A 16,487-nucleotide genomic window follows, 5' to 3' on the forward strand; every position below is an offset into this window, starting at 1 on the left:
AGGGTGCGAAAGGCCCCCCGGGGGCAGGCAGCACCTGGGGCGGGCACTGAGGGAGGACCCCAAGAAATAAGTCGGGGGGCCGCGAAAGCCCGAGCCGCTGTCACTGCGCATGCGCGGCGGGGGGAAACGGGAGGGGGCGAGGGCTAGGGTAGGGGCCACCCGCGCTGTGATTGGCTGAGAGAGCCGCGGGGGGCGGGGCCCAACGGCTGCCCCGGCGCGAGGAGCGGGAAAAAGGCGCCAAAAGGCGGCCGCGGCCGGGCTCGCGCTGTAGCCGTTGGCGCCCCCCCCCCCTCCGCGCACGGTTCAGGGATGTGGGGCCGGACCCCGCGGCCCCGCCATGGGGCCAGCTCCCGGGGGCGGGTCATTGTGGGCCCGGGGCCGCCCCGCGCCGGCCTTGTGACCGGCAGAGAGCCTGGGACCGCAGGGCGACGTGGGCGGGGGCTGGGGGAGCTCTGGGGTCAGGGCTGGGGCAGAGGGTCCGGCCCCGGGGTGGGGCAGAGGGGGCGGTGAGGGCTCTGGGGTACAGCGGGGTTGGGGCGGAGGGGGTTGGAGTGGGGGGCTCAGGGCTGGGCATGAGGGTGGGGGCTCAGGGCTGGGGTCAGAGGGGTGAGGGCTGTGGGGTGGGGATGGTGGGGCTCAGGGCAGTGGCAGAGGGTTGGAGTGCAGGGGGTGGGGGCTGGGGTTTGGGGTGGGGGAGGCTCAGGGCAGTGGCAGAGGGTTGGAGTGCAGGGGGTGGGGGCTGGGGTTTGGGGTGGGGGAGGCTCAGGGCTGGGGCAGAGGGTTGGAGTGCAGGGGGTGGGGGCTGGGGTTGGGGTGGGGGAGGCTCAGGGCTGGGGCAGAGGGTTGGAGTGCAGGGGGTGGGGGCTGGGGTTGGGGTGGGGGAGGCTCAGGGCTGGGGCAGAGGGTTGGAGTGCAGGGGGGTCTGGCTCTGGGGTACAGTGGGGTGGGGTTGGAGTGGGGGGCTCAGGGCTGGGGTCGGGGGGGGTGAGGGCTGTGGGGTGGGGATGGTGGGGCTCGGCAGTGGCAGAGGGTTGGAGTGCAGGGGGTGGGGGCTGGTGTTTGGGGTGGGGGAGGCTCAGGGCTGGGGCAGAGGGTTGGAGTGCAGGGGGGTCTGGCTCTGGGGTACAGCGGGGTTGGGGCGGAGGGGGTTGGAGTGGGGGGCTCAGGGCTGGGGTCAGAGGGGTGGGGGGGTGAGGGCTGTGGGGTGGGGATGGTGGGGCTCAGGGCAGTGGCAGAGGGTTGGAGTGCAGGGGGTGGGGGCTGGGGTTTGGGGTGGGGGAGGCTCAGGGCTGGGGCAGAGGGTTGGAGTGCAGGGGGTTCTGGCCCTGGGGTACAGTGGGGTTGGGGCGGAGGGGGTTGGAGTGGGGGGCTCAGGGCTGGGCATGAGGGTGGGGGCTCAGGGCTGGGGTCAGAGGGGGGGTGGGGCTCAGGGCAGTGGCAGAGGGTTGGAGTGCAGGGGGTGGGGGCTGGGGTTGGGGTGGGGGAGGCTCAGGGCTGGGGCAGAGGGTTGGAGTGCAGGGGGGTCTGGCCCTGGGGTACAGTGGGGTGGGGTTGGAGTGGGGGGCTCAGGGCTGGGGTCGGGGGGGGTGAGGGCTGTGGGGTGGGGATGGTGGGGCTCAGGGCAGTGGCAGAGGGTTGGAGTGCAGGGGGTGGGGGCTGGGGTTTGGGGTGGGGGAGGCTCAGGGCTGGGGCAGAGGGTTGGAGTGCAGGGGGTTCTGGCCCTGGGGTACAGCGGGGTTGGGGCGGAGGGGGTTGGAGTGGGGGGCTCAGGGCTGGGCATGAGGGTGGGGGCTCAGGGCTGGGGTCAGAGGGGTGGGGGGGTGAGGGCTGTGGGGTGGGGATGGTGGGGCTCAGGGCAGTGGCAGAGGGTTGGAGTGCAGGGGGTGGGGGCTGGGGTTTGGGGTGGGGGAGGCTCAGGGCTGGGGCAGAGGGTTGGAGTGCAGGGGGTTCTGGCCCTGGGGTACAGCGGGGTTGGGGCGGAGATGTGACGAAGTGGGACTGTTCTTAATGTTTCCTCTGAACATTGTGGGGGTGCCTCAGTTTCCCCTAGGCAGTTCTTAAGTCTCTAGGGGGTGGGGTAAGGGTGTATGATCGTTGCAGAGCCCTAGAGGGCAGGTGTGTGCAGGGGTCTGGACACAGAGAATGGCCGACACCCTGTTTCCTGGCCACTGATGGCCTGGGCCCTTCCCCCCTGCAAGGTGAGAGCTGAAGGGTTGGAGAACAAAGGAATCCGGTGACCTCCTGGCCTGGGAAAGGGACAAAGCCCAGAGGAGGGGGGGCTGGAGGGAGTTTCAGTTTGGGGCTGGCTGGAGACAGGGAGTGAAGGGCAGACGTGGTTGTCTGGCTCACTGCCCCCCAGAATGGACCCAGCTGAGGGGTCCTGTTCTCTGCACCTACAAGCTCTGTGTTAGACCATGTTCCTGTCGTCTAATAAACCTTCTGTTTTACTGGCTGGCTGAGAGTCCTGTCTGACTGCGGAGTTGGGGGGCAGGACTCTCTGGCTTCCCCAGGACCCCGCCTGGGCGGACTCGCTGTGGGAAGCACAAGGAGGGGCAGAGGATGCTGAATGCTCCGAGGTCAGACCCAGGAAGGTGGAAGCCGGGTGAGCTGTGTGTCCAGAAGACAGGCTGCTCACAGAAAGGCGACTGCCCCAGAGTCCTGACTGGCTTCATGGGGAGCAGTTCCAGAGCATCGCCCAGGGACTCCGTGACAGGGGGGTGAGGGGTTTGGGGTGGGAGGGGTAGAGTGTTGGGGTGTGTGGGGGAGTACGGCCCTGGGGTGGCTCAGGGTGGGGGGGATCTGGGGGCGGGGCTGGGGCAGAGAGTTGTGGTGTGGGGGGGGTGAAGGCTCTGGGGTGGGGCAGGGCTGGGGATGAGGGCGTTGGAGTGCAGGGGCTCAGGGCTGTGGCAGCGGGTTGGGGGGCGGGGCTGGGGGGCTGTCACGGAGTGTGGGGGAGTCCAGGCCCTGCACCCCTCTTCCTGGGATTCTCTGAGACTCTCAGCCAGCCAGTAAAACGGAAGGTTTATTGCACCACAGGAACACAGTCCACAACAGAGCTTGTGGGTACACCCAGGACCCCTCAGTCAAGTCCTTCTGGGGGAGCAGGGAGCTCAGACCCCAGCCCTGGGGTTCCCTGCGTTCCTCCACCCAGCCCCAAACTGAAACTAAACCCCCCCAGCAGGCCCCCTCCTGCAGCCTCTGTTCACATTCCCGGGCAGAGGTGTTACCTCCCCCTCCTGGCTCAGGTGACAGGCTCTCAGGTCTCCCCTCCCCAGGGCACAGTCCCAGGTCAACACTCCCCCCTTCCTGCTGCCTCACATCCTCACAGGGGCCACTCGCGCCAGCCCTGTGACATGTGGGGGCATGGCACAACCCCGGTATCCCCTAGCGGGCCAAGCCGTGCACACCCTCACTGCCAGCACACGCCTGCCTGGCCCCGAGCTCGCCCCTGCTGCCAGGGCCATGCTGTGCAGCCAGACCCCCCAAGTCGTGGGCTTCAGGGGGGGCCAGCCCTGGCTGCCCAGACGGCAGCCTGGCAGCACTAGCTTGGTGGGGCGGAGTCACACCCTAGAGAAGCAGGCGGGGGGACAACCTGCTCCCTGCCGGATTACTGGGGCTTGGCAGTGGGTTCGCTCCTGGAGCGGCTCATGTCACAGCTGCCAGGGCCCGAGGGGCTTTATCCAGGCTGGGAGCGCCGGGCTGGCTGGGAAAGGAGCCCCAGGGGAAAGCCAGACATCGGTCAGGCACAGAGGCATTGGCCTGGGTGGGTGCCACCGACCGGGGGACAGAGCGAGATGGCAACGTACAGGGATCGGGTGTTGAAATCCAGGCTCCCCCGGCCACGGGGCCAGCACTGGCGCCAGCGAGGGCTTCGCGGACTTGCTGCTGCCAAACACTCAAGAGCAGAGAGGACTTGGCACCAGGCCCAGAGAGCAGGGGTGCGCCAGCCACGCCCGCATGGGACGGGGCCACCCCCCAGCTCCCAGAGTCCCCTGCGCAGCTCTCCCTCACTCCCCCACAGCTCGCAGTCAGCAGCGGGGCTGGGTCAGGATGGGACAGCCGGGCAGAGCCAAAGGGACCCAACGCAGCAGCCTCCCACAGGGGAAAATGAAAGTGGCTGCTCAGCCTGGGGTCATCAAGACTGAAGAGAGGGAGGGAACTGGGCTGCCGGGGCCACTTTTGCTTTCCCTTCGCCTGAGCCCAGCTGGGAACGGGATCAGCGACAGCACAGAGGTTCGGGGTGCGGCCGCAGGGACGTGGCCCCAGTGCTGATGAGAGAGCACCGGCTGCCCCATGAGTGAGTTGGGGGTGGGACACGGGGCCTTTCCCCTCCCGGGGGCGCTAGCTCGGATCCAGCTGCAGGGCAGGGAGCTGGGGGACAGGGTGGGAATGGGGCTGGTACTGGGTTAGGCTCACCGCTCTCCTCTCCCCCCACAGGCTCTACCGTTGCTCTCCTGCTCCTCACCCAGCTCGGCTCCCTGCGGGGGCTGGGGTCAGGTACGTACAGCTCGCCCAGCCATGGGGACCCCCGGACGCAGCCCCCCGCTCACCCCCTCTCTCATTGCAGACAAGCTGCCTGTGGAGCTGCCCGCGACCTCGGAGGCTGTGCTGGGGGGCACGGCGGTGCTGAACTGCACCTACCCGCCTGTGGCGGACCTGATCCTGTACTGGACCCGGCTGGGGCTGGACAGCGAGAGGAACGTCTACACCTACTACCAAGGGGAACACCTGGTCTCATATGACGACCCGGCCTATCAGGGCCGTGCCACTGTCCCAGCTGGGCAGCCCAGGCGTGGGGACGGGGCCCTCCGGCTACACAACGTGACGCTGGCTGACGAGGGCAGGTACCGGTGCCGGGTAAAGAGCAACCGCGGCATGGGCATAAGGGAGACGGAGCTTCGGCTCACAGGTAAATGGGACACAGGGCCTTTCCCCTCCACGGGTGGGGAATGGCATATGGGGTCTGTCCCCCCTCAGGGGTGCCGGCTCTGATCTGGCCCCATGTCGGGGGACAGGCTGGCTCACAGGAGTGGGAAATGGAGCACAGGGGGTTCTTATCCAGCCCTGCGACTGGGTAGCATCTGTCTTTAATACAGTGCACAGGTCAGACCAATGGTCCATCTAGCCCCATATCCTCTGTGACAGGCGCTTCAGAGAAATGAACAGAACGGGCAATTAGCGTGGGTCCATCCCTGTCGTCCACTCCCGTCCTGGCTTCCAGCACTCAGAGGCTAGGCACACTCAGAGCAGGGGGCTGCGTCCCTCCCCAGCCTGGCTAATAGCCAGTGATGGACCCCTCCTCCAGGAACTTAGCTAGCTCTTTGTTGAACCCCGTTATAGTTTTGGCCCTCACAACATCCCCTAGCACAGAGTTCCCCAGGCTGTCCGGGCGTTGGGTGAAGAAATGCTTCCTTGTGTTTGTGTTAAACCTGCTGCCGATTAATGTCGTTGGGTGACCCCGAGTTCTTGTGTTACGAGGAATAAATAAAACTAACTTTCTCCACACCAGCCATGATTTTATAGCCCTCTCTCTCTTTTCCAAGCTGGACAGCCCCAGTCTTACTAATCTCTCCTCATACAGCAGCTGTTCCATGCCCCTAATCATTGTTGTTGCCCTTTTCTATACCTTTTCCAATTCCAATGTATCTGTTTTGAGTTGGGGTGCCCAGAGCTGCACCCAGTGTTCAAGAGGTGGGCATACCAGGGATTTATATGGAGGCAATATGATATTTTCGATCTTATTATCTCTCCCTTTCCTAATGGTTCCTAATATAGTTCGCTTTTTTTTGACTGCAGCTGCACATTGCGTGGGTGTTTTCAGAGAACTCTCCACAATGACACCAAGATCTCTCTTGAGTGGGAACAGCTCATGTAGACCCCATCCTTTTCACGTGGCTCTTACCCACAGGTCCCTATCGTCTATCCTGGCTCCAGCCCAAGCCCTGCTCCCCCTCCCTGCAGAACGTGACACTGACATGCCTCGCAGAGGGCGGCTACCCCCTGGCCACAGTCACCATCCGCGACAGCACTGGCAGGGACTATGGGGCCAGGACACTGGCGGCCAAGGACCCCCAGGGGCTGTATAGCGCCGCCCACACGGCTGACGTGCCCTGCTCCCCCACCGCCAGCTACACCTGCATCGTCAACACCACCTTCCACCAGCAGAACCGCACCGGGATGCTTGGCCTGGAAGGTGAGGACCCAGGAATCTGGGGGGGCAGGAGGGGGCTGAGGGAGCCTCGCCTGCTGGGCCAGACCCTGCCAGTGACTTGGCCATGGTTTTGTCTCCCCAGAGCCGCAGCCGGCATGGAAGGGCTGGTCCGGCGTTGGCGTTGGTGTTGGCATTGGCTTGGCGGTGGTAGTGCTGGTGAGCGGAGCACTCTGGGTAAGAGCCCCCCAACTCCTGACTCACTCCTGCGGCACTCTGGGGGCCTCACCCACCCACAGGCCTTGTCTTTCCTTCCTGCAGGTTCGGCAGCAGAGGAGGAAGGTGAGATAGTGCGCAGGGGAGAGGTACTGAGATGGGGCCATATTTCACTCCCCCCGGCCCTGAGCCAGCCAGTCCCCTGCCCCATGGCCAAAAGGGAGCTGGCGCCCCCTGGAGGGGAACGGCCCTGGGTCCCATGCCCCGTCCCCTGAGCCAGCCTGTCCCCCCCGGGGCCGGATAACAGCCCCGGCTCCCATGCCCCGTCCCCTGAGCCAGCCTGTCCCCCCCGGGGCCGGATAACGGCCCCGGCTCCCATGCCCCGTCCCCTGAGCCAGCCTGTCCCCCCCGGGGCCGGATAACGGCCCCGGCTCCCATGCCCCGTCCCCTGAGCCAGCCTGTCCCCCCCCGGGGCCGGATAACGGCCCCGGCTCCCATGCCCCGTCCCCTGAGCCAGCCTGTCCCCCCCCGGGGCCGGATAACGGCCCCGGCTCCCATGCCCCGTCCCCTGAGCCAGCCTGTCCCCCCCGGGGCCGGATAACGGCCCCGGCTCCCATGCCCCGTCCCCTGAGCCAGCCTGTCCCCCCCTGGGGCCGGATAACGGCCCCGGCTCCCATGCCCCGTCCCCTGAGCCAGCCTGTCCCCCCCGGGGCCGGATAACGGCCCCGGCTCCCATGCCCCATCCCCTGAGCCAGCCTGTCCCCCCCTGGGGCCGGATAACGGCCCCGGCTCCCATGCCCCGTCCCCTGAGCCACTGTCCCCCCCTGGGGCCGGATAACGGCCCCGGCTCCCATGCCCCGTCCCCTGAGCCAGCCTGTCCCCCCTGGGGCTGGGTGGGAGCTGGCGCCCCCTGGAGGGGAACGGCCCTGGCTCCCATGCCCCGTCCCCTGAGCCGGCCTGTCCCCCCTGGGGCCGGATAACGGCCCCGGCTCCCATGCCCCGTCCCCTGAGCCGGCCTGTCCCCCCTGGGGCCGGATAACGGCCCCGGCTCCCATGCCCCGTCCCCTGAGCCAGCCTGTCCCCCCTGGGGCCGGATAACGGCCCCGGCTCCCATGCCCCGTCCCCTGAGCCAGCCTGTCCCCCCTGGGGCTGGGTGGGAGCTGGCGCCCCCTGGAGAACGGCCCCAGCTGTCACACTGAGCAGGGGAAGGCAGGGCCATGACAGTCTGTGTTGCTCTGACAGAGGCAGAAGCACTGGGAACCCCACCCCCCAAGGGAGGCAGATCCAGCCTGGGAAGAGGCCCTGTTGGAGGGCACCGTCCCCACCTGCATGAGGATGGGGGACACACCAGACACCCTCCAGGAGCCACCCCACCTAGCAAACGTCTCGCAACGCACTAGTCGGGTCACTGAGCTCTGCCCCACACCAAGCCCTGGTGTGACGAAGTGGGACTGTTCTTAATGTTTCCTCTGAATATTGTACAGGTGCCTCAGTTTCTCCTAGGCAGTTCGTAAGTCTCTAGGGGGTGGGGTAAGGCAGGGGGTGTGATTGTTGCAAAGGGCCAGGGTCCATAAATGGCCGACACTCTGTCTCCTGGCCACTGATGGCCTGGCCACTTCCCTCCTGCAAGGTGAGAGCTAAAGGGTTGGAGAACAAAGGAATCCGGTGACCTTCTGGCCCCGGAAAGGGACAAAGCCCAGAGGAGGGGGGGCTGGAGGGAGTTTCAGTTTGGGGCTGGCTGGGACATGGAGTGAAGTGCAGACGTGGTTGTCTGGCTCACTGCCCCCCAAAATGGATCCAGCTGAGGGGTCCTGTTCTCTGCACCTGCAAGCTCTGTGTTAGACCATGTTCCTGTTGTCTAATAAACCTCCTGTTTCCCCGGCTGGCGGAGAGTCATGTCTGACTGCGGAGTTGAGGGGCAGGACCCTCTGGCCCCCCTAGGATCCCGCTTGAGCGGACTCACTGTGGGAAGCGCCCGGAGGGGCAGAGGAGGCTGAATGCTCCGAGGTCAGACACAGGAAGGTGGAGCCGGGTGAGCTGTGTGTCCTGCAGACAGGCTGCTCCCCGAGAGGAGACTGCCCCAGAGTCCTGCCCGGCTCCGGAGGGAGCAGTTCCAGAGCATCGCCCAGGGCCTCCGTGACACCTGGGCCCAGCAGTGCCTAGCAGCCCCCTGCAGCTCGGGGCGGACAGAGGGACTAGAGCAGGGAGTGCTGGGAGCCAGGATGCCTGGGTTCACTTCCTGACGGGCTGATACGGTTTCCCCCTTCACGGGGCTGGAGCTGAGCTCGGCATCACTACCCAGCCCCACCCCACTGGGCCCCCGTTCAGTCAATAAACACGGCTTTGGAAGGGGGAAACACTACAATACCCACCTGCGGAAGTGAAGAAACAGATTGATAGAGCCAGAAGAGTTCCCAGAAGTCACCTACTACAGGACAGGCCCAACAAAGAAAATAACAGAATGCCACTAGCCGTCACCTTCAGCCCCCAACTAAAACCCCTCCAGCGCATCATCAAAGATCTACAACCTATCCTGAAGGACGACCCATCACTCTCACAGATCTTGGGAGACAGGCCAGTCCTTGCCTACAGACAGCCCCCCAACCTGAAGCAAATACTCACCAGCAACCACATACCACACAACAGAACCACTGACCCAGGAACCTATCCTTGCAACAAAGCCCATTGCCAACTGTGCCCACATATCTATTCAGGGGACACCATCACAGGGCCTAATCACATCAGCCACACGATCAGAGGCTCGTTCCCCTGCGCATCCACCAACGTGATCTGTGCCAGCAATGCCCCTCTGCCATGTACATCGGCCAAACCGGACAGTCTCTATGCAAAAGAATAAATGGACACAAATCAGATGTCAAGAATTATAACATTCATAAACCAGTCGGAGAACACTTCAATCTCTCTGGTCACGTGATTACAGACATGAAAGTTGCGATATTACAACAGAAAAACTTCAAATCCAGACTCCAGCGAGAAACTGCTGAATTGGAATTCATTTGCAAATTGGATACAATTAACTTAGGCTTGAATAGAGACTGGGAGTGGCTAAGCCATTATGCAAGGTAACCTATTTCCCCTTGTTTTCCTAACCCCCCCCCCCCTTCCTCAGACGTTCTTGTTAAACCCTGGATTTGTGCTGGAAATGGCCCACCTTGATTATCATACACATTGTATCCTACGCTTTACATAAGCTATTACCAGCAGGAGAGTGGGGTGGGGAGAGAGAAAACCTTTTGTAGTGGTAACACCCATTGTTTCATGTTCTCTATGTATATAAATCTCCCCACTGTATTTTCCACAGTGAGCATCCGATGAAGTGAGCTGTAGCTCAGGTGAGCTCATGCTCAAATAAATGTGTTAGTCTCTAAGGTGCCACAAGTCCTCCTGTTCTTTTTGCGGATACAGACGAACACGGCTGCTCCTCTGAAACCAGGAGGTGAGATGATTTGCTTTTATTGGGCAGGCAGTGGCAGAATCATTGGGGGTTCCCACTTCCAGGGGGTTGCTGGGAGTAGGGGGTGGGGGCTATGGACAGGAGTGTCCCGTACCACCCCCCCGCCCTCCCTGAGCCTAGCTGGGTAAGTCAGGCCCCAATTCCCCCCTCCCAGAATCCCTCAGGGCAGGGTGGGAGGCGACAGGCTGACTGACTCAGGCCAAGGCCCCCACTCCCACAGTCTCTGGGGGAAAGAGCAGGACGGGTTCTGGGGGGCAGCGGTTCTCTCGGACGCCGGGGTTCCTCAGGGGCGGCGCTGCAGGCGCCTCCAGAGCTCCTGGCGGAGGAGGTCCCGCTCTTTGCGGGTGCCCTGCAGCACGCTCTGGTTCTCCTGGGCCCGGCGCACCAGGTACGGCAGCACGTCCTCCACCGCCCCGTAGGGGATCGACTTGTAGATGGCGTACCCAGCCTGGCCTGCAGGAGAGAGACGGTCAGCAGGGGGCGCCGCATGCTGGGGGGGTTGCCGCGCGCTGTGAGGGGGGGGCAGCGGGGGGGCGCCGCGCGCTGTGGGGGGGGGACAGCGGGGGGGGGCGCCGCACGCTGGGGGGAACAGCGGGGGGTGTTGCACGCTCTGAGGGGGGGCAGCAGGGGGGCTCTGTGGGGGGGGGCACGTGCTGTGAGGGGGCCGCGGGGGGGCATGTACCCAAGGCCAGGGAGACGTGGTCACACATGCCCAGCAGCTGCCCGAAGCAGACGGCCCCTCCGTCCTTGGCAATGCCCAGCTCCTCCATCCTGTAACGGGACCCGGATTAGGCCTCTGACCCCCTTCCCGTCCTTTGCCCTCACCCCCCCCACCCCCCGCTTCCACGCCGGGCAGGAGGGAGCCGTGCCCGCTGGAGGGCCTGCCCCCCACCCCACCCCACCGACCTGCGGACGGTGTGGCTCACAGAGGCCTCGTTGTGGCTGGCCACAATTAGCTGGCACCGCTGCCCGTCCCGAGCCACCAGCTCCAGCAGCAGGTCCAGGCAGCGCTCGTAGCTGCAATACAGAGCACCAGCGTGGGCCTGGGACCCAGGCGTCCCGCGCCCCAAGCTCGCCCAGCGTGGGCCTGGGACCCAGGCGTCCCGCGCCCCAAGCTCGCCCAGCGTGGGCCCGGGCCCCGGGCCTCCCGCGCCCCAAGCTCGCCCAGCGCCAGCGTGGGCCCGGGCCCCCCCGCGCCCCAAGCTCGCCCAGCGCCAGCGTGGGCCCGGGCCCCCCCGCGCCCCAAGCTCGCCCAGCGCCAGCGTGGGCCCGGGCCCCCCGCGCCCCAAGCTCGCCCAGCGCCAGCCCGGGCCCGGGCCCCCCGCGCCCCAAGCTCGCCCAGCGCCAGCGTGGGCCCGGGCCCCCCGCGCCCCAAGCTCGCCCAGCGCCAGCCCGGGCCCGGGCCCCCCGCGCCCCAAGCTCGCCCAGCCCGGGCCCGGGACCCCCGCGCCCCAAGCTCGCCCAGCCCAGACCCCGGGCCTCCCGCGCCCCAAGCTCGCCCAGCGCCAGCATGGGCCCGGGCGTCCTGCACCCTCAACCTTGCCCCCCCCGGATCATTGCTCCACCCGTTCAGCATGAGACCCAGGTGTCCTGCACCCCACCACACATGCGTGCAAACCATGGGGTCACCACAGGCCCCCCAGCTTCCTGTTGGGATCAAGGTGGCAGAGGCCGGGGGGAGCCAGGTGTCCAACCCCCTCTCCCACTCACCTGTGGTTGGTGGCCTCCCAGGTGGGGTGCAGGGGGTCAGGGTATCCCCGCTCCCGCGCCAGCCGCCGCTCCTGCTCCAAGTAGGCACCACGCACCAGCTTCACCCCGAAACAGAAGCCCCGACGCTCGGCCAGCGCCGCGTCCGCACCGAGCCGCGCCAGGCAGTCCTGTGAGAGAGCAGCGCCGGGCTCAGGGCGGGGCTTGGGGGGAGGCCGGCCGTGGGGTCCAGGCCGGGGGCCGTGGGGGAGGCTGGCCCGGGGGTGCAGGCCGGGGTGGGGGGTACCTGCAGGTAACACTGGTAGGTGTTCCACACCCAGGGCTGGGTGCGATTCCAACGCCCCATCAGCGCCAGGGTGACAAGCGTCAGCGCGGGGTTCACGTAGGTGTACTCGGCATCCACCAGCACCCGCACACCCGCTTCCACCGCCCGCTGGGGAGAGACACCGTCAGACCCCCCGGTACCCGCCTCCGCCACCCGCTGGGGAGAGACACCATCAGAGCCCCGGTACCCGCCTCCGCCGCCCGCTGGGGAGAGACACAGTCAGACCCCTGGTACCCCCGGTACCTGCCTCCACCGCCCGCTGGGGAGAGACACCGTCAGACCCCCGGTACCTGCCTCCGCCACCCGCTGGGGAGAGACACAGTCAGACCCCTGGTACCCCCGGTACCTGCCTCCACCGCCCGCTGGGGAGAGACACCGTCAGACCCCCGGTACCCCTGGTGCCCGCTGGGGAGAGACACCGTCAGATCCCCGGTACCCGCTGGGGAGAGACACCGTCAGACCCCCGGTACCCCCGGTACCCGCCTCCACCGCCCGCTGGGGAGAGACACCGTCAGACCCCCGGTGCCCGCTGGGGAGAGACACCGTCAGACCCCCGGTACCCGCCTCCACCGCCCGCTGGGGAGAGACACCATCAGACCCCCGGTACCCCTGGTTCCCGCCTCCACCGCCCGCTGGGGAGAGACACCGTCAGACCCCCGGTACCCGCCTCCGCCACCCGCTGGGGAGAGACACAGTCAGATCCCCGGTACCCGCCTCCGCCGCCCGCTGGGGAGAGACACCGTGAGACCCCCGGTACCCGCCTCCACCGCCCGCTGGGGAGAGACACCGTCAGACCCCCGGTACCCGCCTCCACCGCCCGCTGGGGAGAGACACCGTCAGACCCCTGGCACCCGCCCACTGGGGGAGACACCGTCAGACCCCCTGGTACCCGCCTCAGCCGCCCGCTGGGGAGAGACACAGTCAGACCCCCGGTACCCGCCTCCACCGCCCGCTGGGGAGAGACACAGTCAGACCCCTAGTACCTCTGGCACCCGCCTGCCTCCACCGTCCGCTGGGGGAGACAGCCTGACCCCGTCCGACCCCCAGGACCTCCATTGGCCCGACATGTTGAGACCCACCAAGTGACAGACCCCACCCGTTGCACCCCCCAACTCCTGGGTGCGGCCCCAGCTCTGACCTGGGTGACCCCGTCCAGCCGCAGCAGGGAGGCCTGGAGGTGCCGGTTCTCGGCGGGGCTCAGGCCGGAGAAGTTCGCCTCCTGGGGGCAGCGTTAGGGGGAGGGTTGGTCCAGCTCTAAGGAATCCGCACCCGCGTCTGCACAGGGTCACCTGGGGGTGGGGCAGGGCGGGCCCCCGATGGGGGGCTCAGAGGGGTAAGCTGAGCCCCTCCGGCCTGGCCCCAGCGCCCCTGGGACTGGCAGATGCTGCGTGGTCCCGGCTGGCCCCGAGACCTTGCGGGGGGAGAGATCCTGGCTGGGGCTAAAGAGTGGGGGGAGCAGGGTGGGGCAGGGGCCCTGGCGTCACACTCAGGGCCTGGCTAAAGGCCGGGACAGAGCCAGCCCCCCATGTCTCAGTGATGGGGCCGCCCTAGGGGCAGGACTGGGGGCGAGGGGACACCACTGACCTCTCCACCCATCACGGCCGCAAGCCTGTCCGTGCTCAGCTCCGACCTCCTCCCCGGCTCCTCCAGCTGCAGCGACACCGTCCTCTGGGGGGGAAACGGGGGGGAGTCAGGGGCACCCCCATCCTGCCCCCTACCCCCACACCCCTTCGCTTCCTGCCCCCAGCACTCCCTCAGCCCCATCCCGCTTCCTGCTCCCCTCCCTCCCCCTAGTCAGTGGGCTCTCCGCCCCCCACCCCAGCCTGCAAGCAGATTGGCATGGGCAGCAATGAGGGGACCCAGGCGTCCGGGACCCAGCCCCTCAAGCCCCCATTGGCATGGAGCAGAGTCCCAAGCTTCCTGCCTCTTTTGCTCCCAAATCTCCCGACAAAAGGGGGCGTCGGGAGCCCCCCCCGGTACTCACACAGAGCCAGGCGCTCATCAGGGCCGTCACCTTCAGCTGCATCATGGGCTGGGGTCCCCCCTGGGCCGAGAGCCCCACGCAGCCGAGCACGGCCCCCCGGTTCCCCTCGTACCAGCCCTCCCTACGGGGACAGAGAGCTGGACCCCCGCACGGACCCCCACCCCACAGCCCCCGTCTCCCCTCGGACCAGCCCTCCCCGCAGGGACAGAGAGCTGGGTCCCCGCACAGACCCCCACCCCACAGCCCCCCGGCTCCCCTCGGACCAGCCCTCCCCGCGGGAATAGAGAGCTGGGCCCCCGCACGGACCCCCACCCCACAGCCCCCCGGCTCCCCTCGGACCAGCCCTCCCTGCGGGGACAGAGAGCTGGGCCACCGCATGGACCCCACAGCCCCCCGGCTCCCCTCGGACCAGCCCTCCGCGCAGGGACAGAGAGCTGGGCCCCCGCACGGACCCCCACCCCACAGGCCCCCGGCTCCCCTCGGACCAGCCCTCCCCGCGGGAACAGAGAGCTGGGACCCCGCACGGACCCCCCACCCCACAGCCCCCCGGCTCCCCTCGGACCAGCCCTCCCCGCGGGAACAGAGAGCTGGGCCCCCGCACGGACCCCCACCCCACAGCCCCCCGGCTCCCCTCGGACCAGCCCTCCCTGCAGGGACAGAGAGCTGGGCCACCGCATGGACCCCACAGCCCCCCGGCTCCCCTCGGACCAGCCCTCCGCGCAGGGACAGAGAGCTGGGCCCCCGCACGGACCCCCACCCCACAGGCCCCCGGCTCCCCTCGGACCAGCCCTCCCCGCGGGAACAGAGAGCTGGGCCCCCGCACAGACCCCCACCCCACAGCCCCCCGGCTCCCCTCGGACCAGCCCTCCCCGCAGGAACAGAGAGCTGGGCCCCTACACGGACCCCCACCCCACAGCCCCCCGGCTCCCCTCGGACCAGCCCTCCACACGTGGACAGAGAGCTGGGCCCCCACACGGACCCCCACCCCACAGCCCCCCGGTTCCCCTCGTACCAGCCCTCCCCGCAGGGACAGAGAGCTGGGCCCCCACACGGACCCCCACCTCACAGCTCCCCTCAGACCAGCCCTCCCTGCAGGGGGGAGAGAGCTGGGCCCCCGCACGGACCCCCACCCCACAGCCCCCCGGTTCCCCTCGGACCAGCCCTCCCCGCAGGGACAGAGAGCTGGGCCCCCACACGGACCCCCACCCCACAGCTCCCCTCAGACCAGCCCTCCCTGCAGGGGGGAGAGAGCTGGGCCCCCGCAACCTCTGGAACATGGAACCCGCCCTCTGGGACCATCCCCACTGGCCCCCCCAAGACCCCATCCCCTGGGACTCCCCGTAACCAATCCCCCTTGGATTCCCATGATGCCCCCCAATAATCCCATGGCCGCCCCTACCCTTCCTTGTCCTGCCCCACGTCCTCCTCGATGGGCACGGCCAGGAGGGGGCGCAGCCCCAGGGCACGGAGGCGCTGCACTGTGACCCCCACCTCGGGGGGCGTCTGCCCCGCCACGAACTGCCCGTAGAAGGAGGCGCGCAGCAGGGACCCCCAGAGCCGGCGCCCCAGCAGCCTCCGGGACACGGAGAGCAGCTGGGGAGGAGAGGGGGAGTCAGCGACCCCCATCGACAGCCCCTTGAGGGGGGCCTGTCGCAGGGGGCCTGTCGCAGGGGGCCACAGAGGCAGTTTACTGGCCATGGTGTGGGGCAATTCTTGCAGAGCAGCAGGGGTCTCATGGGGGTGAAGTCTCACCATGGGGGCCCGGCCCAGGGAAGCAGGGGGCAGCGTGGGGCAGGGTCTCACCGTGGGGGCTCGGCCCAGGGAAGCGGGGGGCAGGGTCTCAGCAGGGGGACCCGGCCCAGGGAAGCAGGGGGCAGGGTCTCACCGTGGGGCCCCGGCCCAGGGAAGCAGGGGGGGGCAGCATCGGGCAGGGTCTCACCGTGGGGGCCCAGCCCAGGGAAGCGGGGGGGCAGCATCGGGCAGGGTCTCACCGTGGGGGCTCGGCCCAGGGAAGCGGGGGGCAGGGTCTCACCGTGGGGCCCCGGCCCAGGGAAGCGGGGGGCAGGGTCGAAGCGGGGGGACCCGGCCCAGGGAAGCGGGGGGCAGGGTCGAAGCGGGGGGCAGTCTCACCGTGGGGGCCCGGTGCACCAGCCCCGGCAGGGCGCACAGCCGGAACACCAGCAGCCCCCGCACCAGCTCCCAGCCGCTCTTGAGCCGGAAGACGGCGCCGTCAAAGCTGAGCTGGGCCCCACGGGGAGCCGGCTGGGGGGGGCCTGAGGCCGCCCCCCACGCCTGCTGCAGCCAGCGCCCCCCACGCCCCAGCATTGTGCCCACTGCGGCCGGCCAGGCTGTGAGCGAAGGTTGCCCAGTGTCAGCCCCCCCGCCGTGGGGCAGAGCCAGCCGAGAGTGAAATCCATTGCACTGCGACCCCCAGGGCAGTCACTCATTAACCCCACAGGGCCCAGCCCCCCCTCTGCACCGGGGGGCCCCCCCCGTGTCATGCAAGCTGAATGGGGGAGGCGCCCAGCGGGGCCAATCCTGTGGGGGCTACTGAGAGATAAGGGGCCCACATGTGGCTGCTTCCCACCCTCTGGGTCCAGCCCCTCTCCCGCCCCGGGGCCCTCCGCCCAGC

The 16,487-nt window shown here is 67.8% G+C and overlaps 2 protein-coding genes across 8 annotated transcripts; one reads left to right on the top strand and one right to left on the bottom strand.

Moving 5' to 3' along the window:
* The first annotated feature begins 2,013 nt into the window (after positions 1 to 2,013).
* On the top strand, positions 2,014 to 9,757 carry LOC125637965 (ICOS ligand-like). 5 transcript variants are annotated; one of them, XM_075129109.1, is made up of 7 exons: positions 3,069 to 3,763; positions 4,438 to 4,497; positions 4,568 to 4,909; positions 5,909 to 6,193; positions 6,294 to 6,385; positions 6,470 to 6,490; positions 7,607 to 9,757. In XM_075129109.1, the coding sequence occupies exons 1-7, from the start codon at positions 3,364 to 3,366 to the stop codon at positions 7,823 to 7,825; spliced, it is 1,419 nt and encodes a 472-aa protein (XP_074985210.1). In that variant the 5' UTR covers positions 3,069 to 3,363; the 3' UTR covers positions 7,826 to 9,757. The 5 variants fall into 5 exon arrangements, with proteins under 5 accessions (XP_074985212.1, XP_074985210.1, XP_074985209.1 ...); XM_075129108.1 differs by having other exon boundaries at positions 6,294 to 6,490; XM_075129110.1 differs by lacking the exon at positions 6,470 to 6,490.
* Positions 9,758 to 9,822: 65 nt separating this feature from the next.
* PRODH2 (proline dehydrogenase 2) lies at positions 9,823 to 16,445 on the bottom strand. Of its 3 annotated transcripts, XM_048853098.2 has the most exons (10): positions 15,986 to 16,441; positions 15,255 to 15,448; positions 13,856 to 13,976; positions 13,456 to 13,539; positions 13,010 to 13,090; positions 11,833 to 11,979; positions 11,550 to 11,716; positions 10,746 to 10,856; positions 10,522 to 10,610; positions 9,823 to 10,292 (listed from the first exon to the last, which is right to left on the bottom strand). In XM_048853098.2, the coding sequence occupies exons 1-10, from the start codon at positions 16,178 to 16,180 to the stop codon at positions 10,123 to 10,125; spliced, it is 1,359 nt and encodes a 452-aa protein (XP_048709055.2). In that variant the 5' UTR covers positions 16,181 to 16,441; the 3' UTR covers positions 9,823 to 10,122. The 3 variants fall into 3 exon arrangements, with proteins under 3 accessions (XP_048709055.2, XP_074985213.1, XP_074985214.1); XM_075129112.1 differs by lacking the exon at positions 10,522 to 10,610 and having other exon boundaries at positions 15,986 to 16,445; XM_075129113.1 differs by lacking the exon at positions 13,010 to 13,090 and having other exon boundaries at positions 15,986 to 16,443.
* Between the last annotated feature and the right edge of the window lie 42 nt (positions 16,446 to 16,487).

This window comes from Caretta caretta, chromosome 6 (assembly GCF_965140235.1).
Source record: "Caretta caretta isolate rCarCar2 chromosome 6, rCarCar1.hap1, whole genome shotgun sequence".
Lineage (NCBI taxonomy): Eukaryota > Metazoa > Chordata > Testudines > Cheloniidae > Caretta > Caretta caretta.